Consider the following 17,384-nt stretch of genomic DNA (forward strand, 5'->3'; position numbering starts at 1 on the left):
TTTCAAAAAAAAATATCTTCTGTAGATACCACTGTCTTTTTTCCTTTTTTTTTAAATCATATTTTAATGTCAACTAAGTTTAGACAATCGATTGGATAAAAATTATTACAACTTAGCATAGCCTTCTCCCTGAGCACAGGGGCTTGTATAGACTTATATGGTTATATTAGCATGAAATACCTATATATAAAGTCTTTATATATAGGTATGTCAAGCTAATTTATCATATAAGTCTATATTAGTATATAAAATTATACATATAGTATTCACACCTGAAGCCTTTAAGGCCAGGATTGTGTCATTGTAGACCATGGTCTAAACTGTAAAACAGTTTTTAATTGTACATGCAAACATCTAATTATTAAGTCCCTATTCCCCCAACATTTTCCTGGGCTTGCCGCGCCTTAGTTATAAATATTGCATGATCTTCATCATGGTGAAGGAGGCAATTATATGGCAGAAACAGAAACAAGCCCCTGTGGTTTGAGCAACGATTACTGCCACAGAATACTGCTAATTTGCTTAATGCTCGCTAGAAAACAATAGACCGGTTGAACTGTCCCTTATACGAGCAAATCTGGTCAAGTCTGTCTGATTGTCAGATCGTTCGGAACAGGAAATACACACAACCTACTGATACTACTATAGACTTGTGTAGTGATAGAATTTCAGAGGCTTGCATTGGGGATAATATTCGAAGTTCGAATTTTTGGTGAATTGTTGAATGATATAATAAAAGTGCAGTTGGCGGTTGTGACAAACACCTCATTTTAAGTCAATCTTACCATGCTTTTCACAACGAATTTCTTCCATGATCACAAATCTATATTTACACTATGATGAAAAAAAAAGAGATGATGCATTTTGACCGACTTCCGGCAATACAAACATGGCGCGTAAAGTAAAGTGAAAAGTCTGTCCAATGAAAATATTGGTAACAAGCAAATGAACCAATCAAAACTGTCGTCTCAATAATAGCCGTAAATGGTTCCCGTAGCAGATTTTTGCTTGCGTATAATTATTCAGGCTCCAAATACTTAAAGGTCCCGATGCGTTCATTTATCCAATTATTTACATTGTATACGTCGTTGTTACCAATAATGACATGACACGACGGGAGAGAGAGAATATGTTACTTATATTGGGTGCACACTAAAATTATTTTTTTGTCCATAAAATATTGCATTTTTGTAAAACGAATTGTATTTATTTTAGCAGAGACGTTATAATATACCACGGACTTAGATAATCTAATTCCGTGATAATAACGTCACGCTACCACAATTGGTACACTACCCAAATTGGTACACGGTCAGAAAATTGTTCGAATAGTACTTTAAAATTAAATTTGAGCATTTTCCTTTGACAGTATAACAAAATAGATATTTATCAGCATTTCTGCAGAATAGTTTTGTTTTCGGGAACATTTTAAGAGTACACGATGACGTCAAAGTAAACATATCAGAAAACCAGTAAAAACGACATACGTCGACGAAATTTTGGAGGATTTTCAAGGGGTTAAATATAAGCATGTTTAAATGTTGATTTCTGGTCCTTATATTCGGATAATATAAAAGTGAATATATACAATTATAGTTCAGTATGGTATCTATAAAAGCAATTTATTTTGTTGTAATCGGCACATCAACTTGTAGAAATAAAAACAATTTCCATAGCCTGTGATATGGTGTACCAATTTGGGTACTATTTACGGCCGAAAAACGGACGAAATCTCACTCCGAGTTTAGCGTTCTATTTTCAAAAATAAATTACTTGGATATAAATCTTTTCCTGAAAATGAACCACCATAGGTAGTCTTTGTCAAGAATCAAGAAACATTACAGATACAAGATCTGAATTTTTAAAGATCACTAAAAAAAACTGTCAAAATTGTACCAATTGTGGTAGCGTGACGTATTATACGTCTCTGATTTTAGGTAATGTAGCAATTCAGAAAAAAAGTTTACGGCAAGACTAGGATTCGATCCCAGTGGGTTTTCCTTTCTATATTTCTTCATCCCAGAAGACAACATGTAAATTATTCAACAACTCAGGTTCAATCGTTATCCCCTTTCGAAGCCTATAAGAATTGGCCACATGCACCACTGTAACAGGAGCGGAATACATTGCCAGACCCAGATTCGAACCCAGGACCCTCCGAACTCTAGACGTGCCTAGAATGCTGGAAAACATTCACGTGGTAACGGCGTTTTTTGCTGTTATTGGATTAACATTTTGATTGGTGGGTTTATCCACGGAATTAGATTAGATCTAAGTCCGTGGTTTATCTAAGGAAGAGATAGAGCTTCATCTTGGCAGAGCAAGAAACGTTACCACGTGAATGTTTTCCAATCGGAATTAAACTGTTCGGGTCTTTCCGTCAATCAGTTTGAGTAATCGGGAACCAATCATGACTTGACTTCAAATTTAAATTATGACGGAAGTTTTCGAATGGTTTCCTATTAACGTTTGCCGCCTGACGGAACCGGTAACAGGAAAGAAGTTGTTGACCGCCAATTTATTTAAAATGTATTTTAACCGCAAAATTTAAACTAACATGATACTCACAATAGGCTGCTACAGTATTGACGTCATTTCCGCAGGAAAAAAAGTTTCTCAATAAAATGTTAAACTTTGACGAAAAAATGTTGTTTTTTTTTACTAATTAACTCGTTTCTCAAGAAATCAATATGTAATTATAATATTAAACAAAGACAAAGCAAATTAACACCACATGCAACAGGAAAATAACGTAAAGCAACATACTTTTGGTACATATGTACGTGTCATATGTATAATTGAGTTCTGTATGTTTAAAGTTTGGCTGAAAAAATGGTTCAATGTACATTATAAACTTCAATAGTTATAATGAACGCGGGGCTGGACATTGATATCGAGTTTTATGACGAAGACATGTGACACATAAGTAATATTATTTGGCGGTTACATTGAATGATATAGTCTCATATCAGATGTAAAGTAACATAGGGGATTTTCGTCAAACGATATGACGGCACTGTATTAATTGTGACATCATAATCAGAAGGCCGATAAGTCAATAATAAATGTATACTACCGAAACAGGACTGAGAGGGATATTTCAGATTAAAACAAAGAAGGTTAATGGTTTTATATGTTGAAATTCAAATAGTTAAATGCAAAACATTGTAAATATAACCGATAAAGTGTTGCTATTTTTTGTGCTTGAACCTCACACAAAATACACATTTTTTATGATTATGTTGTGAATCAGCATTGAATATTCTGTAGAAAGGATCACATTGAACTAACGAGTTCCAAAATTAGGTGTACTTAAAGAATATTATTAATCGTATTTCAGTAGAGAACATTTGGCGAACCTCCATTGAATATCATATTTATTTCAGGAATATGGATTAATTTCGACTACTTAAATTTATATCATTTTATCCATTTATGTTTTGTTATTGTTTCCATGTACTTTTCATTTCGGGTTGTGAGGTAATCTCCATGCGGGTGGCAAGGTGGCGCAATTGGATATAATGCACTCGTCTTTCACCAAGGCGAAGGGGCGCGGTTCTATTCTATTCATCGATTGGACGTGAAAAGGAATGGGGGTCACCTGCCCGACCACGTTGATTTTCTCCGGGTACTCCGTTTAGCAGCTCCCACTTTATGAACCGCGCGCGCTAACATCCGGGCCAACAAGCTTTGTATAAAGAAAACAGAGTAAAACCTGTCTTTTTATATAAATAATATTAAATTGTGTACTTCGCTTAGTAGTTTATGATTTACATAAACCTTCGAGATTTGTCAATGTTTATAGACATTTTTCAAGATTTTTTGTTTATATCTTTCCTTTTTTTATGATTGGTATGGACCGTCCCCAAATTAATAATAATAAAGAAGACATTAATAAAAAAAAATGTACATATATGCTACGCCACTGCTTGAATTATTGTAAAATAGTTGATATTCATATTTATGCCGGTAAAGGATCGAGGGGCGTGTTAAACATATTGAAATAACTTATACGCAATTCATTTTTATATTTTTTTTGTTCAAATGAAAATAATTCTGATATATGTAGGATTGAAAGTTCGAAAATACACAGGCATATTATAAAAGTTATATTTAAGATATATGTTGGTGTCTAAATACAAATATATCGTTGAAGAGCCATGAAGAGGTTCTGAATCGGTAGACCAATGGCAAGAACGGTGACTGGATTCATTTATTTAGCTGTTTACTCACATATTATTATCCAACCCTTTTCACGGAAGATAGACTGAAAATAAAATTCAAAAAATAGGACACAATCCGGATAATTTATCACGTCATTACATTCTGGTGGTATTAGGAACGACTGACGATAATGAAAACCGGAAGTTGCATGTTGGAACAAGAAGGTGAGTAATATTCTGTGATAATCAGTGTGAGTTAGGGAACAAGCGTTTATGAAGCTATTTCACGATAAGGAATATTTAATTTACCTTACAGAATATTGATTGACTTCAAATCTGTGTGAAGTGTTCGCAGAAATCAAAAATTGAATTGAGTGACGATTTTCTAAATTCTACTTTCAGTTTGATCAGATCACAGGGTCACGTTACAATCACACATATGCTATACTGATATGGGTCACAACACACATAAACATATGTGTATGTGTGTTGTGACCCATATCAGTATAGCATATGTGTGATTGTGTGTGTGTAACGTTAAAGTGACACTGTGATCAGATAGAGGTGGGTATTGCACACAATTTTCATCATGCAATATAATTCAGGGAGTATTACAATATATCACCATGTTTTATTCCGATCTATTCAGCACATTTAAAACCGTTTTCTAATGAACGATCGAAAATAAAGCATCACTTAGCAAGTTTCAAAAATATTCTACCCCGGGCGGGAGTCATCAGCTACATTGTAGCTAATTATCATATTGGAAGCTATCACACTTAGCCAACTTGATTAAGATAGTATTTATTCAATTTCGATATTATTTCCTTAAAACTATATCATGTAATTGTGCGTAAAACATGACTGTGAAAGACTGGCCATTGACAGGTTTGCTATTATAAATCATATATATCATATATATATTATGTCAAATTAAATATTGAAGTTTCTTGTTTTATACCTAACTGCAGTTCCTGCGTATTTTTAACTCCTTTCAGTGAGTGAAGAGTAGATATTATAATAAATGGGGAGCATGAGTACTGGGGATGTTGGTGTGCACAGTCAGTCGCAGACTCAGGATGAAAATGAGGTCCCAAACATGACAGGCAGAGGAGCAGGAGGCGGTGCCAGGGAAAAAACGGGACATTCAAGGGCTGTCAAGGATGGAGCCAGTGATAACGTATACAGAAAACTTTCTGTTATCAACGGAGAGATCAACAAAATGAGCAGACAACAACTACAGGAGCGTCTTGCAGACCTGAAAAAGGACACAAGGTAATCAAGTTAGAAATAACTATCTCCTCGTTAAAAGCTTTGATGGGGCAGCGATTGTTAGAATGACGTCCTATCAGTGGTTTTTCTTATGTATATATGCAGCAATGTTTTTAGCTGAGTGTCACAACCGAAGACAGACTGATTTGAGTTCAAAAAGTGCTAAATTTTCCCAAATAAAGTTAAAAATGAGGAATTTTTATCTTCCCAATTTCAATAAAAATATTGCTATATTTTCCCAAATCATGAAGAAACAGGCTGTTGTAAAATTGAAGTAGGAAAAACACTGATATGCAGTAATACTACTGGAAGGTGTTTCGTATAAACACTGATATGCAGTAATACTATACTGGAAGGTGTTTCGTATAAACACTGATATGCAGTAATACTACTGGAAGGTGTTTCATATAAACACTGATATGCAGTAATACTACTGGAAGGTGTTTCGTGTAAACACTGATATGCAGTAATACTGCTGGAAGGTGTTTCGTATAAACACTGATATGCAGTAATACTACTGGAAGGTGTTTCGTATAAACACTGATATGCAGTAATACTACTGGAAGGTGTTTCGTGTAAACACTGATATGCAGTAATACTACTGGAAGTTGTTTCTTATAAACACTGTTTATGTAACACATTCATAATATTTCAACAATGACAATGTACCAGCAATTCCCTACAAGGTCACATCATTGATACTTCATGGGTTACGCTCACATAAGCTCTCTGCACACCTGGAATATGTCATAGCAAAATTGAAGACTCGGTGTGCGCCACCTTGTTGATGAGACAAGAAGACTAGTTTGATCCCTTGATATGCATAAAAAAAAATCTCTGTCGTGAAACGGTAAAAATTGACAGGCTCTGAAGTTGGGTGTCACTCCTCTGTAATCTTCAAAGGACAGGTATCAGCCTAGCGATAGGTCAGTTTTATTTACCAGAGACCCATCAAACAGCTACCTTTGTGCCTTTCATTTTGCTATGACATATATTCTGGGGTTGCAGAGAGCATAAGTGAGTGTAACCCCATAAGGAAGACAAGATCATGAAGTAGTTATATAGATAGACAGTTTTTAAGCAGAGTTTCTATTCCCAGGGGTGTAAATGATGTTCTGAAGAAGAGGCTAAAGTTATACTACAGGCAACGAAAACTGATGAAGGCAAATGTATGCGTCCCGAGCACAAAACCAATGTATGACTTCCTTCTTGTGATCGACTTTGAGGCTACCTGTGAGGCTGATACGACCAATTACCCCCACGAAATCATAGAATTTCCAATCATCCTTGTAGACGTTCATCAAAACAGTGTGGTAAGGAAGAATAAAAAGGAAGTCTGTCTCTTCTTTCATTCCCTACATGGTTGTTCTACCTTACATGTGAATCATTTTGATTTTTTTCCTTTGAAAAGTTTACAAAGGCCTTGAAAAACAAGGGCCACTGGTCCAAACAGATGAACCGGTTGGACTAGAGTTGTTTGTTTAAGGTCGGACCTGGTAATCTGAAGCTGCTTTGAGGCGAGCCTTGAGAAAGCCATGCAAGGCCCCACACAAACATTTCCAGGTCCGCCATAATTAATATCCAAAAATGTTCCATTTAAAAACAGACAAACCAGTTGAACTTGATATGTGAAATTGGCCAAGGTGTATTTCACACAGATCTGTTTGTTAAATATTTGCATGACACCACATAGATTTCAATGTGTAAGAGTAGTTTATAATTTCTCTAGAGGAGAGTTTCTAAACGAATTTAAGAGTTTGGAAACAAAAGGCATACACAGGCTACATTCGCGTATCCCGGTTGAAACGGTACGTGTGGCGCAGAAATTTTCCACGATAAACGAACACACTTGGACCGTTCTATAAGCAGAGCTAAAAATCCACAGTTTCGGAGAATAAAAAACAATGTATCAAGAATATCATGCCCTTCTCTCACGCGTCCACTAAATTACATAACAGATCTTAAAAATTACATGTGACTTGACATTGTTTAAGAAAGAAATAACGCAAATTGGCAATAGTCAGCATTTTAGTTTCGGTCAAGTACGTCTGGACCCCTCAATCTACACGTACCAAATTTTCCTGAGGTCAGCCTCGGTCCAAATCTGTACCTGTCGTTTTCTTTACAGGTTCAACCGGTTCAACCGTTTCAACCGGATACGCGAATGTAGCCACAGTGTCTTTGGAATGATGAGATTCACATTGTTATTACCGACACATCGCTTTGGCAATATATATATATTTATTTAGTAGGATTAAGCAGTCGGATATACAATCACAGCTGTACTTGGATGGCAAGCATAGAGGGAAAGAATTCATCTGAATCTCTGCATATGAAATACTGTTTTTATGTTCACAAACAATTCAAGAGAGATAACTCTTTGTTCTATTTTAGGTGGATGAGTTTCATTCCTTCTGTAGGCCTGTGCTGAATCCACAGTTGTCAGAATTCTGCACAGAACTCACAGGAATTACACAGGTAAACAAAATTAATGAAAATGTAATATGAGGAAGATGTAATTATATTGAAACAAAAACGCACTACTAACACCATACATGTATTAACATGTATAATTTACCTACCAACCCCTGAAGTAGGGGAGTCATGACCCCCATAATCTATTTGAAAATTCTTTGCCGAGTGATAAATGCGAATGTGCCAAATTTAATCATTTTGCGTCGTCAGAGCGTAACGTACGTTGTGACGACTGATAAGATTTAGAACTTTTTTTTAAGTAATTAAAGGAATCTTTTCGCACACATTTTGTTATATTACATTCTTTCTTTTCAAAACTAATTTCCCTGCTGGACGTAGTTTGAGTTTGTTGTAGCGAACTTGACATCTTACATCATTGATTCATACTGAAAGCACAAATCAATCTAGACTATATCTCAACAGTAATGTAATCTTCACTACATATTGTGTATACTGTATACCCGAAAAAAGGAAAAGGGAAAGAAGAGTGAAAAAACAATGAAATGCTCATAAAAGTTTGGTCACACATTTTTTTCAGTTAAACATGTTAAAAATTATTTTATATTTTTTCGCATAATGAACTTCTTGATCCATATTTAAAAAAATATTTATTTTTAATCAATGAATATTGCCTTTTGATGATTTATGATTAAAATAAAAAATAAAAATGTTTTCAAATGTAGACAGATGTTGATGCTTCTGAAGAGTTCCCTGCCGTATTTCAGAGAGTGGAGGAGTGGATGAGGGAAAAACACCTCGGGGAGGGCAATAAATTTGCTGTCGTTACAGATGGGTAAATATCTTGAGATATATCTAAGTGTGACATATATCTAAACTAGACGCTGGCTACGTAATATTGAAAGCTGTAGACCAAACCAGATCTGAATCTATTTAATTTTTACTGTATTATTTGTAAATTGGGATTGGGGTGGTTTCTTCAGTACTCTAGTCCATTTCTCTTTGTCTGGTTACTTGTGAGTATATAGGATGATTGATGATGTAAAGGTTATATTGGGTCAGAGAATGAACCACAAAGCCTGCCTTTTCGGATCGGGTAACATTTGCCTACCATGATAGAGAATTGAAAAAAAATTAAAAAAAATTGTCTCGGATGTCATCGCAGGACTAGAAATTTATCTTGAATGCCTCTTGTCCATTGAGATTGTAGTTTCCAATTTTTAATAGACCATGAGTGAATTACACAAACCCGATATTATTCAATGTGTTAAAAGTATTATCAAATTTTGACTAGTCAATTGGACTAGCGGTTTTTAGTACCACTTGTCCTGCTGAGTATAAATGTGTAACCATCAACAATTGGAAGAAAAGAAAAAGAAGAAAAAAAGGCCTTGTAGAATAGTCTTGATAAATAAGCTATCAACTAAAGACTGAAATACATAATTTGTAATATCATTTTAGTCATACAAATATTTACTTTTGAGAAAAAACTTACAAAGGTGCCATAGTATTAAATGTATGCAATATGTATGGACATTGATCTGCCTTTCTCCTGTCTACCACATGTATGCTTGTGGTGCGATCTTGACCTGATTCTCTTGTTTTGTCTTCCAAAGGCCCTGGGATGTAAGCCGCTTCCTCTGTCTCCAATGCCAGCACTCGGACCACTTGTTTCCTCGATGGGCCAAAAAATGGATCAATATCAGGAAAACGTATGGATCCTTTTATAAGTGTGGCCGTAAAAAACTGGAAGAAATGCTGATATACCTGGGGATGAAATTTGAAGGCAAACAACATAGTGGACGCGACGATTCCAGAAATATAGCTCGAATAGCTATTAGACTTATAGAAGACGGTTGTAAGGTGAAAGTTAACGACTTTATTCACAATTATCCTGGTTTCAAATTTCTAAAATTTTCAAACCTAGATGCAGAGTTAACAGACAGTGATGCTGAGGATGTTGACGACAAACTTACTGAAGAAAGTAAGGACGTAAAAAAGAAAGGGGTCAAAGTTCAGAGAAGCGCACATGTGGATGACCGGGACGTTAGTTCAGCGATGACCAGGCTGTGTATAAATGATAAGAGAGAGGAGAGCGAGGAGGACGTGTCGGATCTGATGACATATTACAAGATCCAGAAGTCTTGACCAACATGTCTGTGATTGCCGGCTCCTTTAACCTCTTAGGACTTAACCTCTTCGGACTTAACCTCTTAGGACTTAACCTTAGGAAATCTTTGGACTTAGGAACATTGATGTACAAACAATTCATGTTGTTTTCTTTAAGGCCACACAAAGTAATTCCTCTTTTTTCTCTCCCAATATCTTACACTATTTATCACACTGCAGTTCAGCCAAACTGATTATGACATAAAATTACTGAAAAAAATATTCCAGACAAAACTCTGCTATTTCCTTTTTTATTGCACTCTGTTTCTATTGAAATAATTTTTGGAGCTTTTTTAAGCAGATAATCAGAATTATTCAAAGTTAAAAAAGTTGGATTTTTCTATTGATGCAGAAGTGTAAGAAGAAAGTAAATGCAAATTACAGACTTTTTACAGCTGCTGAAAAGGAACATTAAACCAGAAATTTGTAATTGGTATAGTGACTTATAAGAAGCCCTTCAGACTTCTTTGGCTATAATCGATTTAAAGAGGATATTCACACCTTAGATTGTTTCTACATGTATTGCCCAAAAACTATGTTCATATTCTTTGGACATTATGCTTTGTTATGTATTGGACGAAAAACTTTTCCTTCTTTTACGTAATTGTCAAATTGCATACACTCAGAGAAGAAAACACAATGTAGTGCGATTTACCTTGCATAGAAGAGGAACATAAACGAATGTGTTGCCGCAACAAGGAATTTAAAATAAAATATTACTGCTCCATCGTCTGATTAAGACATCTGTTCAATAAATATCGGATTGCAAACCAAACCAAACTAAAAACATATCGCACTATTTCTTTCAATAAAATATCCAAAGAAGAAGACATTTATTTAGTGTCGCATAAACCATATATCTGTCTGAATGACCTTTGTTGCTGTGACAATACCTGACAATGATGCCACTTTTGAGAATGTACTGTTTATTTAATTTGGAAACCTTTTAGTAATGTACTGACTCTATATGAGGTCACTCGTTATGTCATTCTCCTGTGAAGTAAGTGACCCCTTAGCTCTAAAGCAGCTTTAGCCTATACTTGACAAACATCATTGAGATTCAGACAAGTTCGAAAGATAGAAAGGCTAAGTTTGTTTATTGTTGAAAACTTCTTTTGCAAGCTTTCAAAAACGTTTGTTTCCTTTGTCAAGCAACGAATATAAATGATTGTAGTCCTGACTCTACACCGCAGAAAACGACTCACTAAGCCACCGTGTGCTGGATCTGTTAAGTCAGCTGTCAAACTTCATAGAGACATCTTGCCCAATTGCACTCTTATACTGCTGGCAGTCAGCTGGGGCACGAGTGACATGCTTACCCATTCCGCCCTTCAGTGGATGTTAAAATGAGGTCATAAAGATGACTCAGCTGGTGGCCCCCTTCGTCTCAGTTCATCGAAGCGGCGGAATGTTACATGTTACCCGTCCCCCTGACTGCCTGCAGTAAGGGGGGCAAAGGAAACTTAAGTTTTCGAAAGCTTGCAAAAAGCCTTTACTATTCATACCAAACTGATGAAGAATCTTATTCCGAAGACTGGAAGAGTTGCGCCCCTTCCACTGATGCTCTGTAACAATCAATGTAGGCCTAACTGAAGAAATTTACATGGACATGCAGCTATAGATTACCTGTTACAGCTGTCACATACCATTATTAATAATGAAATATATCTATTTAGGTTTAAATTTTAAAAAAGGATAGAAATATCAAGATGAAAGAATGATAAAAGGCTGGTGAAATCACCTGAAATGATTATTTTCTGATTGAATTGTGGAGTGCAATATCATGAAAACTGTTAAATCCACTAATTTACTTCAGCTTATTTAAACCATTTCATAACGTTTTTGCGTCATCTTCAAATAGACTTAATTGTATATTGTTTTCTTATATGATGTATTATGATTAATTCAATAAACGTATTGAATAAAAAATAACTGTCATTACATGTATTGTGTATAATGGACAGTAATGGGTGCAACTCACCTACGCTTCAGACCACACCCCTATATATTTATTTTATGAAAATTTGTTATGTGTCCCCAATTCCCATTCAGGGTGGCCACAGGGCTAGAAAATAAGGGTATTCTGATAGTCTGTGACCAGTGAAATCTCAAGCTGGACTACTGGTTTCAAAAACCACTAGCCCTATAGATTTATCACAATTTAACATTGCTTATCTTTTGTTGAATACTATTAGGTAAGTTGAAGGTGTACATGGACTAGTAAAACTTGGAAACTACTATCTCAAATTGACTTATATTATCATCTTCAAAATTAATTTCTAACCCTGGATGGGGTGGGATGCAAAAAAAGTTCTGTAAGGTATTTCCCTTCCTTTAACAAAACCTGCATCTGCTACCTATATTGAGCACATAAGCAAACTAGAGATTTGATTGACAACCAAATTAAAGAAAGTACTGATAACTTAACTCTAGACAATTTAAAAATCTAAGTAAAGACGTTTTTGACAACCAAATTAAAGACATTATTCACAAACAAAATTAAAACATTGACAAGCGAAGACAGACTGGACAACATACTTAAGACCAAAAAAACAACCAAGTGATACACATAATTGACAACTGAACCGTAGTCAGAATTGACAACTGAACCTTAGACAGATTGACAACTGAACGTTAGACAGAATTGACAACTGAACCTTAGACAGAATTGACGATGGAACCTTAGACAGAATTGACGATGGAACCTTAGACAGAATTGTCAACTGAACCTTAGACATAATTGACAACTGAACCTTAGATAGAATTGACAACTGAACCATAGACAGAATTGACAACTGAACCTTAGACGTCATTGACAACAATAATAAAGACAGGAATGACAAACAATCTATAAACAGAATTGATAACTGAACCTTGGACAGAATTGACAACAATGATAAAGACAGGAATGACAAACAATCTATAAACAGAATTGATAACTGAACCTTGGACAGAATTGGCAACAATGATAAAGACAGGAATGACAAAGAATCTATAAACAGAATTGACAACTGAACCATAGACAGAATTGACAACTGAACCTTTGACGGAATCAACAACAATGATTTAGACAGGAATGACAAACAATCTAGAAACAGAATTGACAACTGAACCTTAGACAGAATTGACAACAATAATAAAGACAAGAATGCCAAACAATCTATAAACAGAATTGACAACTGAACCTTAGACAGAATTGACAACTGAACCATAGACAGAATTGACAACTGAACCATAGACAGAATTGACAACTGAACCTTTGACGGAATCAACTACAATGATTTAGACAGGAATGACAAACAATCTATAAACAGAATTTACAACTGAACCATAGACAGAATTGACAACTGAACCTTAGACAGAATTGACAACTGAACCTTAGACGTAATTGACAACTGAACCTTAGAAAGAATTGACAACAATAATAAAGACAGGAATGACAAACAATCTATAAACAGAATTTACAACTGAACCATAGACAGAATTGACAACTGAACCTTAGACAGAATCAACAACAATGATAAAGACAGGAATGACAAACAATCTAGAAACAAAATTGACAACTGAACCTTAGACAGAATCGACAACTGAACCTTAGACAGAATTGACAACTGAACCATAGACAGAATTGACAACTGAACCATAGACAGAATTGACAACTGAACCTTAGACAGAATTGACAACTGAACCTTAGACAGAATTGACAACTGAACCATAGACAGAATTGACAACTGAACCATAGACAGAATTGACAACTGAACCTTAGACAGAATTGACAACTGAACCTTAGACAGAATTGACAACTGAACCATAGACAGAATTGACAACTGAACCATAGACAGAATTGACAACTGAACCTTAGACAGAATCGACAACAATTATAAAGACATCAATGCCAAACAATCTATAAACAGAATTGACAACTGAACCTTAGACAGAATTGACAACTGAACCATAGACAGAATTAACAACTGAACCTTAGACGTCATTGACAACTGAAACTTAGACAGAATTGACAACTGAACCTTAGACGTAATTGACAACTGAACCTTAGAAAGAATTGACAACAATAATAAAGACAGGAATGACAAAACAACCTATAAACAGAATTGACAACTGAACCTTAGACAGAATCGACAACAAAAATAAAGACAGCATTGACAACCAAACCAAAGACATAATTGATAAAATAGTAAAGAAATAATTGACGACCGAAATATTGACAGAATCGGGAGTATACCAAAGAACAAATTGACAACCAAACTACAGACGGAATTGACAACCATACAAAGGAATGCATTGACAACCAAACCATAAACAGAATTGACAACAAAACTATTAACAGAATCGACAACAAAACTAAAGACTGATTTTACAAGCATACGATAGACAGAAATGATCACTTCACTCAAGACAGAGTTGACTACCAAACCTAATGCAGAATTGACCACCATACTTAATATAGGATTGACCACTGATCTGCTGGCAGAATCGATACCCAAACTAAAGATAGGATTGACAACTGATCTGCTGACAGAATCGACAACCATACTAAAGATATGATTGACAACTGATCTGTTGACAGAATCGATACCCAAACTAAAGATAGGATTGACAACTGATCTGCTGACAGAATCGACAACCATACTATAGACAAAATTAAAAGCATACCTCAAGACAGAATCAAAAGCAAATCTTTAGACAGAATTGAAAACAAAACTTGAGACAGAATTGCCAACCAAGCGATAGACAGAATTGCGATATACAGAATTGCCAGCCAAGCGAAAGACAGAATTGCCAACCAAGGGATATACAGACTTACCACCCAAGGGATAGACAGAATTACCACCCAAGTGATAGACAGAATTACCACCCAAGCTATAGACAGAATTGCCAACCAAGCGATAGACAGAATTGCCAACTAAGGTGATGGACATAATTGCCAACCAAGCGATAGACAGAATTGCCAACCAAGGGATAGACAGATTAACCACCCAATGGATAGACAGAATTACCACCCAAGTGATAGACAGAATTACCAAGCAATAGACAGAATTGCCAACTAAGCGATAGACAGAATTGCCAACTAAGCGATAGACAAAATTGCCAACCAAGCGATAGATAGAATTGCCAACAAAGCGATAGCCACTGAATTGCCAACCGAACTATTTACAGAATTGCCAACCACGCAATAGACACTGAATTGACAATCAAACTTATGAAAGCGTTGACAAACAAAATATAGAAATTATTGACAACTGATGTAAACTGTATCTTCAAAGAAATATTCATTATATACCCAAGAAATCAATATTAAATTTCACAGAATTGACAGCGATATATTAAGCAACGTACTGACAAATAAAATATAAATTGTTTTTAAAATCAAATTAATGAGAGTATATATAGACGGTCGGGGTTCGATTTCACCACGGAACATAAAAAGATACGGGGTCACCTGATTAGTCACGTGTGTTGTCCAGGCACTCCGGTTCGCTCACATCTTGTCCAACAAGAATAGTTGATATAAGTTGATATATTATGCTCCATAATTGTTAAATGAATAAATAAATATGATATTAAAAACAGCGAAACCTTACTGAGTAATTTAGTACACATGTAGTTTCTTGTAACATTTCAATATTTTCGTACATTTTGTTGAAAGATTGCATCAGAAGTACCGCATTTCACTTAAGGATTCCTGTCTAACTGCAATGTCGGTTTTGTCTACAGTTTAACCTTCCTATTCCGTCTTTTCGTATTGCAACGTTATCTGCTCTTGTGATCAGGTATTGATTGTTACGTCATTAGTTTGTGTGAGAAAATAACGTCGTTTTCTCAAAGAATTATGACCCTGCTCTCAAGAGCAGATAACTCTGCAATACGAAAAGACGGAATAGCACAATGGAGCTAGGACACAAGGTAACTCATTCGAATAGAATGACAGTAGTCCTGGGTTTCGATTTCGAGTCCCGCTGAAATTTTTAAATCAGGAAACTGCTGTTGATTATTTTTATGTTTACGGCATCTCTATATTTTTATCATAAAAGAATCACAAGGTAAATGTTTTTCTTTACAGAAACTATTTATCGAAGTTATAGTCATCCTGGTAAACTGAGTTTCCAGTGCAACACATTTTTTGCAAGCGGTACGGAGATCAGCTTCGCACCGATCGGGAACCGTCGGCACTGAGAAAATTCGGCTTCGCCCCGAAAGCAGGGCTAGTGATTTAGGTTATGCGAGTTACTTCCCTTCATTTAACTTTCAAAGCATCTTACCTAAGATGTGCTTACATCTTCAGTTATGGATTAAGTTCACTTTTGTGCGCTTCACAGTTATTTTAATTGTGCCGCTGCGTTTATATTTTTTAATTGGCATAAGTAAATATGTTGAGTTAGATACGTTTAGAGTCATGGGATCACCATCCCAGTTTTGTTCAACATCATGTGAGATCGTTTTCGAAATGCTAGTTATTACCTAAATTTCTCATGATATTTTGCGATTGCGCAGACACTGTCGTCCGTCTGTCTGGCGTCAATTTTTTTAACGACAAACAACCACAAGACATAGAATGATACTATTTTGACAGTAGCATGTTTGTTCAAATGAATGACCTTGATCCATTTTCTAGGTAACAAAGTTTAAATGTGTTAAAACCGTTGAATAAGTTCTTCTGAGAAGCCAAGATGTTTCTGATGATCATGTATGGAATGTAGCGTTTTAATGTAAAGAGCTTTAAAGTTTACTCCCATGATTGACATTGACCGACTTTTCTTGGTCACAGAAGTATGTCTTATCTCGTGTATCTGTGACCTTCGTCTCGTGTATCGCTGACCTTCACTTTATGTATCTGTGACCTTCACCTTGCGTTTCTGTGACCTTCACCTGGTGTATCTGTGACCTTCACCTGGTGTATCCATGACCTTCATCTCGTGTTTCTGTGACCTTCACCTTTTGTATCTGTGATCTTCGCCTTGGGCATCTGTGATCTTCACCTGGAGTATCTGTGACCTTCGCCTCGTGTATCTGTGACCTTCACCTTGTGTATCTGTGACCTTTATCTCGTGTTTCTGTGTCGTTCGCCTCGTGTATCAGTGACCTCCCCTGGTGTATCTGTGACCTTCGCCTCGTGTATCTGTGACCTTCACCTTGTGTATCTATGATCTTCACCTCATGTATCTGTGATCACTTCCAATTTTTATCAGTGACCTTCACCTTGTGTATCTGTGATATTAACCTTGTGTATTTGTGATCTCAATCCTGTGTATATGTGTCCTTCACCGCGTGTATCAGTGACCTTCGCCTTGTGTATCTGTGACCTTCACCTAGTGTATGTATGACTTTCAC

General features: G+C 35.8%; 2 protein-coding genes across 3 annotated transcripts in view; one reads left to right on the plus strand and one right to left on the minus strand.

The window, feature by feature from the left end:
* LOC110455421 (transcription termination factor 2-like) overlaps positions 1 to 893 on the minus strand; it is a 57,952-nt gene extending 57,059 nt beyond the window's left edge. The window contains exon 1 of the mRNA XM_021505552.1: positions 786 to 893. Within this exon, the coding sequence (XP_021361227.1) occupies positions 786 to 813 (28 nt within the window). The 5' untranslated portion in view covers positions 814 to 893. The remainder of the gene's footprint in view (positions 1 to 785) is intronic.
* Positions 894 to 4,328: 3,435 nt separating this feature from the next.
* On the plus strand, positions 4,329 to 11,960 carry LOC110455424 (3'-5' exoribonuclease 1-like). Of its 2 annotated transcripts, none has more exons than XM_021505554.1 (6): positions 4,329 to 4,388; positions 5,162 to 5,438; positions 6,535 to 6,748; positions 7,830 to 7,913; positions 8,594 to 8,703; positions 9,485 to 11,960. In XM_021505554.1, the coding sequence occupies exons 2-6, from the start codon at positions 5,188 to 5,190 to the stop codon at positions 10,014 to 10,016; spliced, it is 1,191 nt and encodes a 396-aa protein (XP_021361229.1). In that variant the 5' UTR covers positions 4,329 to 4,388; positions 5,162 to 5,187; the 3' UTR covers positions 10,017 to 11,960. The 2 variants fall into 2 exon arrangements, with proteins under 2 accessions (XP_021361229.1, XP_021361230.1); XM_021505555.1 differs by lacking the exon at positions 4,329 to 4,388 and adding an exon at positions 4,641 to 4,727.
* Positions 11,961 to 17,384: the final 5,424 nt, after the last annotated feature.

The sequence above is a fragment of the Mizuhopecten yessoensis genome, unplaced genomic scaffold (assembly GCF_002113885.1).
Source record: "Mizuhopecten yessoensis strain PY_sf001 unplaced genomic scaffold, ASM211388v2 scaffold8213, whole genome shotgun sequence".
NCBI lineage: Eukaryota > Metazoa > Mollusca > Bivalvia > Pectinida > Pectinidae > Mizuhopecten > Mizuhopecten yessoensis.

What these genes read in the sequence shown, in the direction of transcription:
- LOC110455424 (XM_021505554.1), top strand. Translation starts at nt 5,188, where the DNA reads ATGGGGAGCATGAGTACTGGGGATGTTGGTGTGCACAGTCAGTCGCAG. An exon ending in ACGTTCATCAAAACAGTGTG is followed by an intron (nt 6,749 to 7,829) that starts GTAAGGAAGAAT and finishes GTTCTATTTTAG; the next exon opens with GTGGATGAGTTTCATTCCTT. An exon ending in AACTCACAGGAATTACACAG is followed by an intron (nt 7,914 to 8,593) that starts GTAAACAAAATT and finishes TTTCAAATGTAG; the next exon opens with ACAGATGTTGATGCTTCTGA.